The sequence below is a fragment of the Rhea pennata genome, chromosome 5, assembly GCF_028389875.1.
Source record: "Rhea pennata isolate bPtePen1 chromosome 5, bPtePen1.pri, whole genome shotgun sequence".
NCBI classification, from domain to species: Eukaryota; Metazoa; Chordata; class Aves; order Rheiformes; family Rheidae; genus Rhea; species Rhea pennata.
In genome coordinates this window covers 17366137-17383831 of record NC_084667.1, presented here as the reverse complement: position 1 = coordinate 17383831, position 17695 = coordinate 17366137, and the positions used below count along the sequence as shown (strand labels likewise).

The 17695-nt window shown below is 39.1% G+C and overlaps 1 protein-coding gene across 1 annotated transcript; it reads left to right on the top strand.

Annotated features, from left to right (window-relative positions):
* Positions 1-992: 992 nt before the first annotated feature.
* Positions 993-14486, top strand: LOC134141209 (embryonic protein UVS.2-like). Its single transcript, XM_062577259.1, has 11 exons — positions 993-1061; positions 1258-1286; positions 2208-2341; positions 3705-3822; positions 4402-4580; positions 9279-9360; positions 10255-10382; positions 11698-11813; positions 12267-12492; positions 13583-13701; positions 14256-14486. Exons 1-11 carry the CDS (start codon positions 993-995, stop codon positions 14484-14486), a joined length of 1431 nt encoding a protein of 476 aa, XP_062433243.1.
* Positions 14487-17695: the final 3209 nt, after the last annotated feature.

The following is a 17695-nucleotide window of genomic DNA, read 5'->3' as shown; positions in this document are numbered from 1 at the left end:
TGTTACTCCCTCTGCATTTTTTGATTCTGATCTCCAATAGATAGAGGGGTTGCGCTGAACTGTACACCCATCAGGAGGACCTCTGGTTACCAATGTAACAAACTAATAAGGACTTCTGAAATTCACCCTGTTATCAGTCAAGGAAAATTGAGACATTCGTGTCTGTACCTCATTTTTTCCTATATCTAGATGGATTATCACTGTGCAGATGAATTCTGGAAGTCACAGAATAAAATTCCACGTATTTTTAGAAAGCTTAGAAGCATCCTATCAGTAGTGTTAAAATGAAAATATTAGAAAAGTTTTATTTAATATCAGCCAAGTTTTTCCTAGCAAAGTACTCTAAAAACAAGAGATCAGCTAGCTCATTCCTCTATCTGGAAACACTTGTCAAAGACCACCCTCTGCCATCAGCTGCTATGAACCATATCGATCTGAATTTTGCCTTTGCATATGGTAAAGGTTTTCCTCTCTCTTTACTAAAGATCTGACTCACTGTCCCAGCAGATGTTGAGGATTTTCTGTAGCACTGGATATTCTGCAGGGGTTGAAGCAGAACAGGGTGGCTGCTGGCAGCAAGCTGAGGAGTTTCTAGGGCGGGTAATCAGTGTGGATGGGTCCAACACTTCCTTCAAGACTGAGTTTTACGGTAGACAGACTGCTAGCAGATGTCTAGTCTCTGTCAGCAGTGAGGGAACCTGCAGCAGCTCGCGAGGTCCTCAGAGTTAAAGATGAGTCACTTTAAAGTTACTGGATTTTCTTATTGCTCCACTTCCTCTGTTTTCTGATGATAAATAAGTACGAAATGAGAGCCTGGCAATTCTCTTGGGAGTTCCTGCAGCTTGTTTGTTTTCTGAAAATGCTTCATGTTATCTAATTTTGTTACACTTGTTAATAACAACAACTTTCCTAAAAAACTTCTCTTGAGAAAACTAACCACAGCTTTGAGAACGCAGCTGCAGAACACAGAAGACTATCTCAGAAACTTGAAGATGCACTATCTTCTTCGGCCAGCTAATTTAGCATTGCTCTATAGCTTTGTATTAAGTAAATCTGTCCAGGTGTGTCCCTGCTCTCAGAGCCGTTAAAAATTTACATTGCTGCTGCTGAGTTGGTCTGAATGTCTTAACATTAATTACAAATATTTACTGCTGTGATTCTACATGATAGAAATTTTCTGCTATGCAGAGCATATGCCAAACACGTGCTAAAACATACACTTTTTTATTTTTTATTTTATTTTTTATTTTTTTGCAGATAACTACAAGAAACAATGACTTAGGTGAGTTTGATTTTAATTACTTTATAAGTAATTACTGCAGGTTTTGGTGGGGGGGTGGAGGAGCTGCTTCTTTCTACCTTATTCTCCTAATACAGTACATTTTTTCTCTTTGAAAATGCCCAGTATCAGTGGAAAACAATTCATGAAATTCAGAGCACAGATGTGTGTTAAAATTGCGGTCGATTTCTTTATTTGTTGTTGTGACAGAAAAAATAGAGTTGAGTAATTGCTATAAGGAAATTTTTTTTTTACATGAAGCCTCAGTAAATCAGAATCCTTTTTACTTTTCTTTCCAAAGTGACATCAAGTCACTTCTTTGTCTGCTGTACCCAAAGTTATTGTACATTTTTGGCATAATAACCAGTAGCTTTTGTCTATGAGAAACATATACCAAGTATTTGTGAATTGGAATGGAGAAGCCTGTCACAATGCCGTACTATGTACAATGTCAAACTAATAGGTAACCTGGAAATTAGTAGCTAGCATGTACTCAATATGCATGATAGAAAGTCATTTCTTTTGTATGGCTTATTCCATGTTTTCAGAGGTCAGTTATGACTTCTCTTTAGCTCCACAAGCTCTAATGAAGAGAAATCATTTACAGTGCTAGACAGCCTTCCACTCTAAAGCTCCCAGAACTTCTTAAACTAATACATATTTAGTCACAGCTTTGATTAGAGCTGCACTATGACATCTATATTAATCTCTTCTCTCCATGAAGTCAAACTTAACCAATGTCAGCATATTGTGTTATGCACTCAGTACTAATTTGCTAGTCCTTTTTTACATTAATGGAAAGTAACCCTTCACTGGAAGAAATTTCTAAAGGTACAATAGCTTGGCTAGTGCATGCCTCTCATCTCCATTTTGCACTTTTGTAATTTGCCTTCTTGCACGTTCTTTCTTTTTTTCATCTGCCAGACAGTGGAACAGCTGTGTACGAAGGAGACATCCTCTTGAGAAGAGGGCAACGCAGTGCAATTAACTGTGAGAGTTGTTTATGGCCCAAGTCACAAGATGGACTAGTCAAGGTTCCCATTAACATCTCTTCTGATTTCTGTAAGTGCATGCAAATGGATGACATGAAGCTAGCATCGATATTCTGAATTCTGTGCCTTATTTTATAACGATTCTGTGGCATCCATCAAAAGCAGTCTTAGTTCAAATGAAAACTTTTTGATACATCTCTTCTGCTAATCTGTTGGCCCTACGATAGTTCAGCTGACTCCAAATATGCTAGTTACAAACACTAATATGCACAGTTACTTGGGCAGTACTTCTTATGTAAATACCAGTTCATTTTAACTACGCGTTAATTCCTACTACTACAATTAACTCGCTGACAGTTAGCAAGTGCAGAAGAAAAAACACAATCTGTTCTCACCGTGAATATATTTGTGTCAAAATGCATTATTCACAGGAAGATTCTTTGGAACTCTACAATATTTCGAATCTCCAAAAGAAATGTTCCCCCACCGGAAATCCCGCAGAGGAAAAATCTCCTCAGATTTTTTTTCTTGTTGTTTCCTTTACGTCAGTCAATAGGTTGCAGGACCAATATCTTATTCTAGAAAATTGTTCTAGCAGACTTCATATCAGCGGTGTTCCATCTCTCCCTCTCTGAGACTCCCACAGGGACCCTTCCTAAGATCTCTCTTTGAGGGAAAATGATACGGAAGTGAAATACAGCCTGGGCCTGGTTCCCATTCCTGGGGATCCGTTATGCTACTGTTTGGCCAGGGGAAGGTTGGGGAGAGCCCAGTCTTTGCATTATGCAGGCTGCTCCTCTGCCCCTGTGTGCTTCCAGAACTGCAGTGCATACTCATGTGGGTAGGTAAGGGTTATTCTCTCTGCCTCACTCTCTCAAAACTTTAAGGTTGAGGAAATTGAGACACAAAGTAGATGGAGATGATTCATAATTGAGGAGGCTAAATTAGGCCAAAATGTTCAAAAGTAGAAAACCGCTCCAATCTATATTTGGCACCTGAATAGAAATGCTGTGATCTTCACAGCTTCTGAACACTGGCTGCCTGAAATGACTTCAAGGGGTGCACGGCAAGCGTTCATTGTCTCTAATAAACAAGCTAGATTTTTGGTGCTTAACTACAGTCAGATGGCTCATCTGGGAAACTCTAATCCAATTATTTGTATTTCAAGCCTTGTTTCACTTTTTTGCTTTTGTCTACTGGAGAATATAATGCCATTCCTTCACTTTCCTCTCCCTGTCACCTATATAATGCATAAGGGCCGGCTGTAATTATTGCATCTCCCCCTCAAAATCTAATCAATTTGAATATCTCTGCCCCTTATTCTGATTGTACCTATGATAAAAAGCTAAAGTAGTGTGAAGATTAAGGAATGTAACCCATCTTATTTTACACTGATAAACCAAGTAAGATTTTTGGACCCTTTCTCTTCCCAGCGGTAACAGAGAGGTCTTGGATTGCTGATGCTCTGCAAGAGGTTTCCACACTGACTTGTGTGCAGTTTGTAAACCGCACTACAGAAGCAGACTATGTGCACATTGAACGTGGGCAGAGGTAAGTTCTCTGACTCCTGGGAGTGGGAGCACCCAAAAGTTTTTGGTTTATTCCTTTTGGTTTGTCTTTCAGCTTCTTTCCTGTTTAGTCTGGATTTAAGTAATTCCCCTTTCTAGCCTAGGAATCAAGATCCAGAGGGCAGGTACAATTTTTCATTTTTCTTTGTACTGGTAGTTAATCACGTTCCTTATGGCTGCAGGGACAAATTTGTGTGTGGATGTCATTGAAAATAACAGGATATAATTCAAAATGGGGTATTTTCCTTAAATATTAGGAAAAAAATAGGAAAAAATATAATTGCCTCAGGTGCCTTGTTTAACTATTTGAACTGTTTAATCTTAGTTTGACATAGCCCATTTACTGTTTTGAAATTCACCACACTTATCACAAAAGTTTTACTTTTCCCTTTCTGTAGTTTTAGTCTGGCAGCTTTCAGTAGCCAACAATGTCACAGCGGTGACTATTTGCACGTGTCCCCTGTGGCTGCACATTTAGAGGCGCTGGGTGGCTTAATTGGTACATCTACTTCTTTGTATTTGCTGAATGTGACCATTTTGGTTATTGATTGGCTATTCTTAGCTGCTGGTCTTACTTTGGAAAAATTGGAGGACGTCAAGCACTAGGCCTGATGAAAAATGGCTGCATGGATAAAGGAGCAATTCAGCATGAAATGAACCATGCACTGGGCCTCATCCACGAACAAGCACGGAGTGACCGGGACAGTTTTGTCAAGATCATGTGGGAACATATTTTGTCAGGTATGTCCACTAAATCTTAAGAGAAAACATGCAGTTTTGAAGATAAATGAGAACATTTCTTCTGAAAACAGCAATACAAATAATCATCATTAATACCTAGCTGAGTTGTAGCAGCAGTACATTCATTGTGATGATATTCCTTGATCAGAGTTTGCTTTTACTACTCTGTTTTTACTACTTTGTTTTTCTGCTGCCACAGCTATGTTAGCATATTTCTGATACAGGTGCAGCCTAAAAGTAGGATCTTGATCACATCCTGAGCTTGAGACCTTATATACGCAATAACAGTCAGGAACATGAAATGTGGTAGCAAGGAGAAAAGGGAATCATCTATTTTCTGTTGTGGGAAGTACAGGAGGTAATGGTCTTGAATCGCTTGAAATCAGGTCACATTAGGAAAACATTTGTGGAAATGAAGACAGTAAAGCACTGGAATACGTTGGCCAGGAAGAGCATGGAGTCTTTGTAACTGGAGCTTTTCAGGATATTCTTGAGGTGTTTATTTTTTTAGTCTTATTCTCTGCGATGATCTCTGTCCACAGTCTGGGTGAAGGCTTATGTAAGGTTTTGAGCATGTCACGAATATACACCATCACTCTCTTCTGTTCTTTAGCCCAGTCCTGAATGTGCTCTGATCTGTGCCTGTCCTAAGCCTATGACCATAGGGATACTTGTTGGCATTGCAGCAACATCATATAACTGAAGCCAGGCAAACAATTTAGCCATCAAGATCCTCAGTGTTTGCCATGGGAGTAAATGAGATTTGTAGGCAGTGTGAGCTCTGACAGCCTTTAGAGTACAGTGGAGATGCTCCTGAATTCCTGGCACACAGACAGCTGAAACAGCTTTCAGAGATTATACTTTTAGCTCTACTTGCTGGCCAATACTCCTCAACCTAGCACTAGGTGCAGCCTGTCAGTCTTTCCGTACACAGTCTGGTAACCCTTACATGCTTCATCTGATCAACTCCAAATATGGAATAAATATCCTAAGTGTTGGTGGGTAGAGCTCTCAAGTTGGGAGTCAGTCAGAAAGCTAGAGATGGGAGAAGGCAGACTGGTAAAATATTGTTCCTTTCTTATCTCTGAAACCGTCCTTAACCCAAAGATCCATTTGATAGCCATATTAATATCTTCCAGTGATTCCACCCAACCCCACTCTGCTTTTTGTCTTGGTGGATGTAAGGTGTTGGCATTTTGTCCTACATAGAGGCCATATTAGGACCAACCAGGAAAGCCTAAGGATGGTGGAATGGGGGAAGAGAAGTGTACACAGATTTGGCCAGGAAGCCACAGACCATAGGACTTCTTTAGTTGAAGTGGAGTGATGTGGTGGGGAATCTTGGTTTGAAGAAGTGCACAGCAAATCTGTCTGGGGAAAACTGAGGAAATATGGAAGGTGGCAGGCAGAAGTCATAGCACTGGCCGTAAGTGAAATATAGCCTGAACTGTAAATGAGAACAACGGGCCCCATGAAGTAGGTGAGAATGGAAGCACGTACAGCCACTAGCATGTGGGACACTGGAATCAGTATGATGCAAGAGAAAAGACTGCAAATATTTGCTCTACAAAGAATATTATAGACACTTCTGTGAGAAGGAGGAGCAATAGGGAATGCTCAGGACTGGTAAGACTGTAGCAGAAAGCAAGTGAATGTTATTTGGGAAAAAAAAGAAATAGGACGAATGGTTTGGGGACCTGCCCTTGAGCTGTGTGCTGGGACATAAAGAGATACAGGCCTGAATGGTAGGAAGTCCTAGAGAAAGGAAAATGAGAAGGTGATACACAGGAGAAAGCGGGAGAAGGGATGCAAGGAGCCACTTGTTTGTGACAGCTACAAGCATGCTGGACAAGCTACAACATTTGTAATGAAATAATAGTGGACTTGGACCTTTATAAAGAATGAATAATAGTAAATAAGGCTGGACAACTGAATACCAAATTCTATATTTTTAGTTCTTCAGTGTCATACACAGCTGAAAACACATTTTTTTTTGTCCAGCTGCAGCATGACTGTTTTTATTACAAATTCCTAACACAGTGTTCTCCAAACTCTTTTCATCTGTTCCCAAGATATCCCAAGTAAATTCCATGTGTGCTGTTCTTTAAATGTCAGTTCTGGGGTTATAGTGTAACTATGCTATGAATTGTTTGCCATTGTTGTACAACAAGGATGTCATGTTTGAAAAAGGTATTCCTCTTCCCTGGAAGAGGAATTTAAAAACATGAAGTTATACCTAAGATATGAGATATAAATAAAATCTCACTTACACCACTTTTGCAGGGGAAAGACCACAGGTTCAGATATCATTCTCAATGCTTACGAGTATAAGCAAGCTCTAAGTCAGGCCCATTATAATAAAAGGATAAGAGAGGGGGAAGAAGTGCGAAAGACAAAACTATACTAAAAGGGTGATGTATGCTCAGTGTTCTAGCAGGAAAAATCAGGAGTGAGGGCTGACTGATAGGTTAAAGGAGTTAGAATGCAGGGAGCATGCAATACAAGCAGTGTAGGAAAAGAATTCAAAGATGTGCAGGCAAAAAGAGATGAAGGGATACAGCCACATCCATGAGTATTCAATGTTAATGTATATCTCCTGCAAAAATATGCCATACTTAATGGTGCTGACGGCAGAGCTCCCTCCGACCTCAGTAGTGCAGAATCAGACCTCAAAACCTTTTGCAGGTTCCCAGCTCTCCCACATGCTCTGTTTTTTTCTCCTGCTAGGCTTGCAGTATTGTGGATATTTGCTGGGTTTTGTTTTTACCCAGTGGTTCACCTTGGAAGTCATCCTCCTCCTTTGTTTTGACAAAACGCAGCTTGGTCATTTGCTGTCCACTTAAATACTGAAACTCAGCTTGTTTTTTCACAAACTAGTTGGGAACAAAACTATGTTCAGAGTCTTCAGCCAGACCTTCCCTTTCAGCTTTCAGTCACTACACTTAGATTCTAGCAGAGGTAGGGGTGTTTTATTTTTGTTTTTGAGTGGAGGAGATAGGTTAAGTAGACTGTACATTTGTGTAGGTCTAGATAGTTGGCATGTGACAAGGCAGATGCCAAGGCAAGGAAGCTGCTCTGTACAGCTTAGCCCTGTTTTAATCCTGCTTTTTAACAAGCCAGTTCAGCAAAGCACTTCTACACACGTAGGCCAGCAGCTACCTCAATGCTTCACTGAAATGGAACTTTTTTGCTTTGTTTATCACCTCCAAAGAAACTAAACACCTGCTAACTCTTTTTGAAGTCAGTATAGACGATAACAGGAATTGAGATAAAATCCTAATAGGATAGGAAATGCCAATGCTGATGAGAACTGGTTTAAGCCTCAAGTCAGTTTTTGAGCTACGAAAAGCCCTAAAGCCACTTTTACCCCATATATCTTGTCTAATTCAGAATTTCAAAGCTTCTCTTTGCATCTCCTAGTCCTGGTTGAGACCAGCACTAAAGGGTGTTACTGGAAGAGACTAGCTCTGTTTGCAAGCTTGCCAGCCAAGTTGTGCAAACTCAAAAGATTGAATCAGGATGATTTCTGACAAGTGTCCAATGCTGAACTCTTGCCCAGATGACTTGTAGTTTACAAACCACTAGTTACAATAACGAAAGTACAGATGTTGAACTGGGAAGAAGTGCTCAGTGGTTAGGTACTAGCCCAGATGTTGGGCAGGCTGTGTTCAGTTCTGTGCTCTGACATTGCTTGCTTGCCTGTTTCACCATGGGCAAGTGACCTAGGTATAACTCATATTAATGCCTTCCAGCCAACAGAGAAATAGGTGCCTTCATATTAAAATGGCATGAAAATCCCTCGCTGAGTATGCCTCTCTCTCCTATGGCAATCCTGAGAGCCTGAATAGCTTCTGTGCATAACTTAGACAACTAAACCTAGGTGACATTCCAGCCTCATATCTCTCGGCCACAGTCCTGTATCAGTATAACACCACTTTCTTACCTGACACAGGCTTTTTATGATTAAACAGGTAGTCATGGGGTGCTTAGCAGCTGTGAAGAGAGAGCTATATTAGCATCCTAGAGAGGATGTTTCCAGCTGACTTTATTTGACTCATGTCAGGTGGTTAGTCTAACTTGACTGCAGTTACTGATGATGGGTTTGACCAAAGATGAAGCCAGAACAGGACTGATAATGTATGTTTTGGTGCAAGTAAGAGACAAACCTTGTCCCTTTCTCTTGAGCTCTAAGGGCTCTATGTGTGGTTATCCACACATACCTCTGACTTTTTGATGTAGCTAGTCAGCCAGTTTTCCCTCTCAAGGCAGGACATAGCTTTGGGGCTGTAAGTTGGAGGCCTAAAATGTTCAAGATAATACACTGGTATATATTTAGAAATATATACACTGGTATATATTTATATATTCTAATAAAGATGGACAGATTACAATACATTTCTATGAGGAGTGGAATTAGATTGAGTACATTGAAACTTTGACTTCTATTTGACTGAGGTTCTATTCTAAAGCCTGCTTAATTCAGTGGAAGTACTTCCATGGGCTTCAGAAGGCTTCAGTACTTTCAGAAGACTTGGGTTCCTATGTGAGAAGCAGTGTGTAAGGATTTCATGATTTGTACCCTAAGCTAGTCTTAAAATTATAACAGCAGGCAGTGTCTGAGAACAGCAATATCACTCTTCCCAAGTGGCAGGATCCACTTTCCTGTTCTGACTGAAATATTGTTTTCCTACCTTACAGGAGAACAAGGAAACTTTGGGAAAGTGAATTCCAAAAATCTTGGTCTTCCCTATGACTATTCTTCTGTGATGCACTATGGCGCGTAAGTCGGTTTCTGAAGTTGTCTTTCATAGGAACAGTGTTCAGATCTCCTGCTTAGATCTGGGGAGATAGAATTGTCCTGTGCATGGACTGGTTTTTGCTATTCACTTAAAATTGAGTGAATAGACATCATAATCAAAGGTGAATACTTCCTCTGTCAGAGGTATTCATGGAAAATAAAATTGGTGGAGACAGGAAAAACTAGGACAGTGTTTTCTATTGCTGTAGAAATACAGCAATCTTTCTAGAGGCCTTTGTGGCTATGGCCAAAGCAACTCTATCTAAGCCAGTTCTAAGTCTATGATAGGCTGTTACGGGGTTAATGAAATCATATAGGCAATGGTATTTGCATAGATAAAAAGGAAATTTGAATTGTTTTATGGCATTAAGGTGTTCTGTGCTGCTACAAGAAAACTTTCTTTTTTTAATGCTGCCTAAGGTTGCATTTTAGTCCACTACATACAAACTTGTATCATGCACCTTCTCTGGTACTTCCATTATCAAGTAACAGCTCCCGGACAAAACAGTGAAATAAAACTTGTTTAGCAGGAAGAAGGAAATTGCAGGTATCAAACATATAAAGAATTAGCAACTGAGATAAACTATTGCAGATCCTCTGTCTCTTTGAACCATGAAGGTGCGATGCAGCTCACTTTGTCAGGACAAAGTTCTCAGGACAATGCCATTTTTCCTTGTTTCTTACTTTCATTGGCTGCACACAAAATAGCTGTCATTGCTGTTGTTCTTTAGAAAAGACTAACTGATTTCTGAGAAGTTTCTTGCCCTTTTCCATAGAAATTCTGGGCAGATGGTGCAAGAATATGTTTATGCAATTAGAGAACTTCACCATTTAAAAGAAAAGTGATTTAGAAATGTGACTTCCGTACTTCTACAGGTTTGATTTCTCTAGCACTCCTGGGGAACCAACTATTGTACCAATTCCTGACCCCTCTGTACCCATTGGACAGAGAGAAGGACTGAGTAACTTGGATGTGGCTAAAATCAACAAGCTCTACAAGTGCAGTAAGTGCTGTAGACACTTCATCCATTTATAGGTGAATCCTTATTCAGTTGGTGTCTGTAGGAACTTCAGACATCCCTCAGAAGAACTCAGCCCGCAACTGTTTCTTTCTTTCTCAGCCCTGTAAGAGGGCTTGTATGCATGTGGAAAAAGTCATCCCTGTGCCAAGTTACTGCCTCTGGGGAAAAACAATTTATTTTCAATAATTGACTATTGTTCTAAGAGGTGTTGATCTGGTCCCTGGCCTTTGACACAAGGAAAAGCCATCAGAAAAATCATCCTAGCAGCTGCCCCTGAACTTCTCATTTCAGGAAAGCCCTGACAGTTGCAAAGTATGCAAGGTATCGCCAGCCATGATTATAGTTTAGAATCACATTTATCAGTGGTAACATCAGGTCTGTGGGTTCTTTCAATTAGAAAATGATTGTAAGTGTGGGTGCCATTTAGGCTGGTTAGAATATTTCTTTGAGGGGAATTCCCCTGGCTTTATGTAGAGTTATTTACTTTCTTGCTCATCCATTGCTTACTCATCACTACAGTATCTGAAGCTCTAGAAACACCTAGCATTCCTTTACAGCAGGAGCTCCTCAGTCAGGACACAGAACAACAGGTAAAACTCCAGACATGCTCCTGCAATGCAGTTTTGCCATGACTCCCAGTAGATAGGCTAATGATTTAGAAGATATTTGAATTCTCTGAAATGTTGTTCCATTACTTTCCAGCAAAAGAGTCATTAATATGGTCTGAATACTAGTGTACCAAATTCTGCTCTGAACTGTGTGTACAACACTGTTAAATAATCTGTCAGTAATAGGGATCAGTATTCCTTCAATGGATAGTCAGGTACAGCAACCAGGGTGGTTCCTCCCAATTTCTTAACTGCACGTGAGATGAGTTTTCAGTTGAATAGCATCTGTCCTGATCTCAAAGATAATGATTTCAGAATGCAAATAAACTCTTGATAGGCAGGCTGGAAATAAATCACATTTCAATACCACTATTACATAATTAGAGCTGTATCTTTTGAAAGAAAAGGTCTAGATTTCAAAAATGGGGGGGACACCTATTAAGAGAAAAAATGGTATAAAATAAAGTCCAGTTGTTTCAAGGACAGTAAGGGGGAAGAGAAAGATGTCCGTATTTTATAATTTTGTGTTATACAGATAGCTTGATAATCATATTACATGTGGAAAGTCAAAAGACAAATGAGATCAAATGTCTGATGCAAATTGTAGAGAGCTGCATCTGGCACTTCTGGAAGATGTTTCTGTATTTTTTTTTTTATTCTTTTCAACGCTGTTTTGTTCCTTCCTGCAGATTGCTGTAGCTCTGTGTTACCTAAACATGAAGGCTCCTTCTCTTCCATCAATTATCCATCCCCCTACCCAAACAACAGCAACTGCCTGTGGTTGATCCGCATCCCTCAGAATAAGGTAATTTTTATTAGGAGAAAGAAGGTTCGAATGACAGTGTCAAGGCTATACAACATTACTCCTTTTCTTACTATGACTGTAGCATCTGGGAGCCATGTTCATGAACCAAGATGTTTAATCTGTTATGCAATGAATGAAAAACAGTCTCAGCAATTTTCAGAAGACTTCAGAAGTTTCATACAGACTATCACATGATTTATTTAAACTTGATTTTTATCTAGTTAAGATTTGATGTCTTTTATAAAGATAGGCAATAGTCAGACATCAGTCATAGGGATCAGTAACAAGGTAGCCAACTGAAATTCTGTATTTGTTATACAGAAGTCAAATTTCAATGACAGATGGATAGTAAAATGGATATAAAGTCCTAGTTCACTTGTTCATAACAATTGGTTTTAATCTTTCCCTGTGTTCTCCAGTAAATCCAGTATCTGTTTTCTTGTTTATTGGAAGGTTTTCCTGCAGTTTGAGGCTTTTGATCTTCAACTCTCCTCAGGCTGTTCTTCTGACTATGTAAAAATTTACAATGGAAACAGCAAGAATGCTCTGGTTTTGCTGGACAAGTATTGTGGGAAGGGGCCACTACCTTCCTTAGTTGCTTCTGGATCCACAATGCTGATAGAGTTTGCAAGTGATGAGACCATTACAGCCACAGGATTCAGAGCCTCCTACATCAGGGGTATGAACACTCCTTCACAGAGCTTGCAGAATAGCATTAATAGTATTCATATAGAAAAACTGAAAGTTTGAAAATTTACTCCAGAGTAGGATTTTCCATGTTATTCTTTACCTCCATAGGAATTATACAGAAAGCTAAATGCTGATGAGGTTGAAGGTGAGCAGGAAACAGAAAACAGGATGTTACATGGATCTTGCAACAGTAGTCCTGAAAACGCCCTCACATTCTTCTGAGAGCTCTGCTAGGCTTCTTCACATCTGTAAAACAGCTTTTTTAAATAAAAATTCAATGACTAGCAGGAGCAGTGCAGCCACAGAGAAAAAAAAATGCAGAAATCAACAAGAAATCTCTCCAATAAGATGTAAAGTCAGGATTTGGGCCATATGTTATTCAAGCCCATGTGGCATTTTACTCAACAGGAAGGGTAACAACTTTGGACAATTTTTACTTTCTGAGTTAAAGGCTTTTATTATGTGTTCTGAAGTGAATTGAGTTTCAGCAGTGTCTGTTTTATGAACACATTGATGCATTACAAATGGACTGCTGGATATAATTGTGTAGTGCTGCAACATACTTTTAGTTAGAAGGCACTAGTCCAAATAACTGAATTCTTGTTATTTCAGCTGAAAATGCTGCCTTTTAAAACAGAAACTGAGGAAATCATAGAAATTTAATTTTTTACTCTTTTCACATTAGTCTTGACTGTTCAGTTTTCCAGATGGAATCAGACCTAGCTTGATAATGCAATCTGAGATACTTAAGTTAATTCATCTCTGAAAGTGCAGTAAATTAGCCCCATTAAAATGCTCTGCTAACATGGTAACACTCCATTGTAAAAGGCAGATGAATCTTTAAGTCTGGTTGTCTGTGTCCTCCAAAGGTTATTTAGCAACCGTGCTTTTAGCTGCTTCAGCACAGCTGCTGGTATAAACACTAGGCAAAGAAATAAAATAGTAGAGCAGCAGATTTTTAATGTAGCAAACTTTCTCTTGGCTTGAAATAAAAACAAGAACATAAGCAAGCTTACTTTTCCACTGTCAAAATACTCTTGTCAATAAGCCTTTCTGTTTTTTATCCTTTACACCCTCAGTGAATTGTGGGGATACTTTCACAGTCTCAAATGGAGTCATCACCTCTCCAAATTACCCCAACAAATACCCTAAAAACCAAGCATGCTTCTGGATCATCAGTTCTCCAGTAGGATACAAGGTAAGGCATAAAGGAATTCTTTTGGTGGCTTCAGCAGTGTTCTCTAATTGAATCTTTTTGTCTTAGAGGATAACAGCTGCTATGTCACATTTTAAGCAGGCATTCTCAGAGTGAAAATCTGAACACACAAACCCAATTAAACTTATATTGAATCTTGATATTTGAGATGATCATCAAGGGAAAACCTATATATGCACATAAACTCTTATGAATTTAGCTTGTACATGTACGTCTTGCTCAGAATAATCCCTAGGTAATACAGTCGCCACTAAGAAACTGAAATATTGCACAGGCACTCTTCCTATTTTCCTCCAGAGAACAGAATTTAAAGCATACATGACAAACATTGTCTGTTACTGCTGCTTCTAATCCAAATTCTAATAAACTCAACAATTCAGTATTAATAATTTGCATTATAGGATCAGGATGTGGTGCAAATAAAATAAAAAAACATTAACGCCTAAGGAATGTAGACTGTATTTGTACTTTTTACATACAAAGGGTAAGAGAAAAGGATATAACTTGAAAGCAAAGTGCTTTTGTATTTTCTCTAGATATCTCTAAAAATGTTATCTTTTGAGCTGGAAGATGATGACAGCTGCATCTATGACTACCTGCTCATACATGACGGAAGTCGACCTAGTTCACCTGCAGTTGGCCCATACTGTGGCACAAAGAAGGTTGCAGACTTCACTTCCACTGGGAACTTTGTACTGGTTGAATTTCACAGTGACATAGCATGGGAGTTTAGTGGATTCAAGATGAATTACACATTTGGTAGGTAGTACTGAACAGATGGGGGTGGGAGGGTTGGAAAGCAAAATGAAGGTGAGACCAACTACAGGTAAAAGATGCCACTGACTTCTGTTTGAGACTCCTAGCTTTTTGTTACAGTCATCCCACTGCTGGTGTTGCATGGCTGAATGTAATAGCAGAACTGAAACACTGGAACCATGCTTTCAAGAACTTGTCATGTTACATAGTGGACTGCTTAGAAAGTAGGCCCCAAAAGATTTCAAAATATGGCTATGGAGCAACTTTAACCCATTTTCAAATGTTATGACCCATCCTTATCTACATTCGAGTATGCATACAGAAAAACCTTCAGGTACATGCTTACTTGTGCTTTGAAACAAAGTTTGCTTGTAGAGTTAATATAACCACCTTAGCTTAGCCTGGAAATCACCACTTTACACTAAGGATGGAAGTCAGGATTTGGATGCAGCACCTCAACTCAAAGAATTATATTAACCCCCTGTTGTGAGATGAACTAGATCAGGGAATAAATTTGACTAAAAGGAAACCCTCAATAGCAGGAACATGCAGTCAGGGAGAGGGCAAGGAGGGAAGTATAACAGACATTCATATGAATAAACCATATCTTGAGTCAGGTACTGTTATTTTACGTGGAGTATTACAAATATATATATATATTTAAATGACATTTAAAGTCATTTAGCCTATTAACTGCAAATATCCTTAGTAACTTTGGACACCCTATCAGGCGTGCAGTACCTTGTCTGTATAGAGAAATTTTCCACCTCTTAGAGGACTGAAGAAGTTGCAGATAAGTTTCTTCTTTCCTATCAAGGGCTTTTCAGTCTGAGATCTAAACATTTCCGTGTGAATCACTTTAAGGGATAGGCATGTTAGCTGAAGCTCCCAAACACGCTCCAAACCACCTTCCAGCCCTCTGCAGATATCAAAAACTTTAGCTTTCCTCTAAGTTCTGCTAAAATCTCTGGTTTCCTCCTAGCAACCTCTACTTCAGTTGAACATTATTTGTCTATAAATGTGTGACCCACCAAACAGGAAAATGCAAGGTACAGAGCATTATTTATTTTGATGAATACCTTGAAGAAGGGCATTCTTCCAGTAATGACTGCTGTTCATTTTCACATAGTTAGTTCCAAATCTTAAATGGACAACCTGTAGAATCCACAGACTTTGCTAATAGGTGTACTCAACTGCACAGTGTAAAGGTATTTGTCTCTTATAGACAATAATCCTCTCACCAGGGGCATTGTCTATAAATAATAATGATCTATAAGCTACTAATAATGTTCAGATTCTGTCATAGATGAATTTAGGGCAACTAGCCAGTGCAGACAACAAAGATGGTACGGCCAACAGTCTAGGATTCAAATGCTACCACAAGAGGACTCGGAGAGGTTCAAATAAAAGTTCAGTATTCACTTAAAACACCTCTGAAAGCCAAAATGTAAGCATGTAACCTTAAAAAATAAAGGTATCTAGCAGCAATTAATGTATCATTTCCACATAAATATACCACATGAAACAAAACAGTTGCTATCTTAATTGCATGCAAAGACAGAACGGAGCCACTCCCAGGAATCTGTGCACATGGAACAGGCAAGAACAGAGTATCTGTGTCCATGCAGGCCAATTTTACCTGCTTTGGGATTGTCCAGGTTCTTATCAGAGTGGCAAGCCTTCTAGTGTATGCTTTCTTAACCCGTAAAAGCCAGAACAGAGATTTGCTAATTAATGCTGTTGAAAAAAGCAACTTGGAATAAAGCACTACAGAAACACAAAAAATTATTACTCATTGGTCTGTCTTTGTTTAATTTAAAACACACTTCCCTTACATAAGTAAATAACTGTGGTTGAGCCAACATTCACTTGAATGACTAAAAGCCCTCAGGCCTGACAGAAACTAAAGCAGCTTTTGGCATGCTGATAGTACAATTGATTCCTCATCTGGAAGTAAATGAGCCTACTGCAACAGCAAAAGGCTACTGAAACTCTGTTTTCAATTTCAATGCAGTCATCTGCCCTTTTATCACATTGAACTGCAAGGAGAAACGTTACAGCCTGGGAGACTGAACAGACAGTGAGTCACATTTTTGAATCAATTTGAACTTTTTAAGGCCAGATTTACTTCTAGGTGCCTTGTATGATAGTAATCAAGCCCCAAGATCATAAAGACCCAGTCCCACACACTTAGGTACAGTCTTCTAGTAAGTCAAAGAATATAATATTTGCAGCCAAAACCATTCAGGGCAGAGAACGTACAACTTCCTATGCAACAACTGAGTTTTGTTGAGATGAAGGATTATTAACCAAAGACTGTTTATTCTCTCCTACACGTTAAACAAACTGAAAACCTTATGGATTAAATGACCACACAGTATTTTAATAATCTGAGTTCCCTTTATCATAGGAAATATCTGCATGCAAGAAAAGAAAGGAAAAAAAAGCTGCAGCTGTTGCAGAAGACTGCCAACTAGTCTTCCGGTGAAGTACCTGCAAAGGCTATACGGAAGCCAGGCTCCACCTGGTGGTCACTAGCACGTAAATGTAAATGTGAAGCTGAAACACAACAGCGCTATTCCCACTTCTCCATAAGCAAAACTCCAGTAAAGAGGGAATGAAATCTTCCCACGATCACGACTGTCAGTTCCACTAGTTGTGCTGAGGCTTCTCTAAACAATTAAGTTGAATTTCTTCAACTGGCTTCCTTGCTCTTGTTCATCTTGTATGGTGATGCTCTCAGAATATAAATATTCTTTGCGTTGCTTCCAATATTTTGTATTAAGGATAGGCACCCTGAATTTCACCTGTCAGTCTGTAAATTGCACTATAACGTAAATTGAAACGTTCTCTTCCTCTTTTCCCATTGACCAGCTCAGCTGTGAAGACAAAGCCAAATTAAGTCTTTTATTTGATTCACTCCTGTGTTTTATATTTGGCTTGATTCTCTGTTTTGTGCCTGTGGTATCTGCAATTTTCAGGTGGCCTCTGTTACAATTGCTGGACAGGCCTAAATGTTAGTTTCCAAGTTTTATACAAATGTTCTCCTAATGTTCTTCGCTGTAGAAAAAAAGAAAGCTTGAAGGAGAAAACCCGAAGTTTTCAACTTTAGCTTTGTTCAGGTAATTAATGAGTTACTTCATTGAATGTATCTGTTTGATTCCCAATTTAATTGTGTAGGACTTTACAGTATGGACTTACCTATTAAACTGGTAAGTGA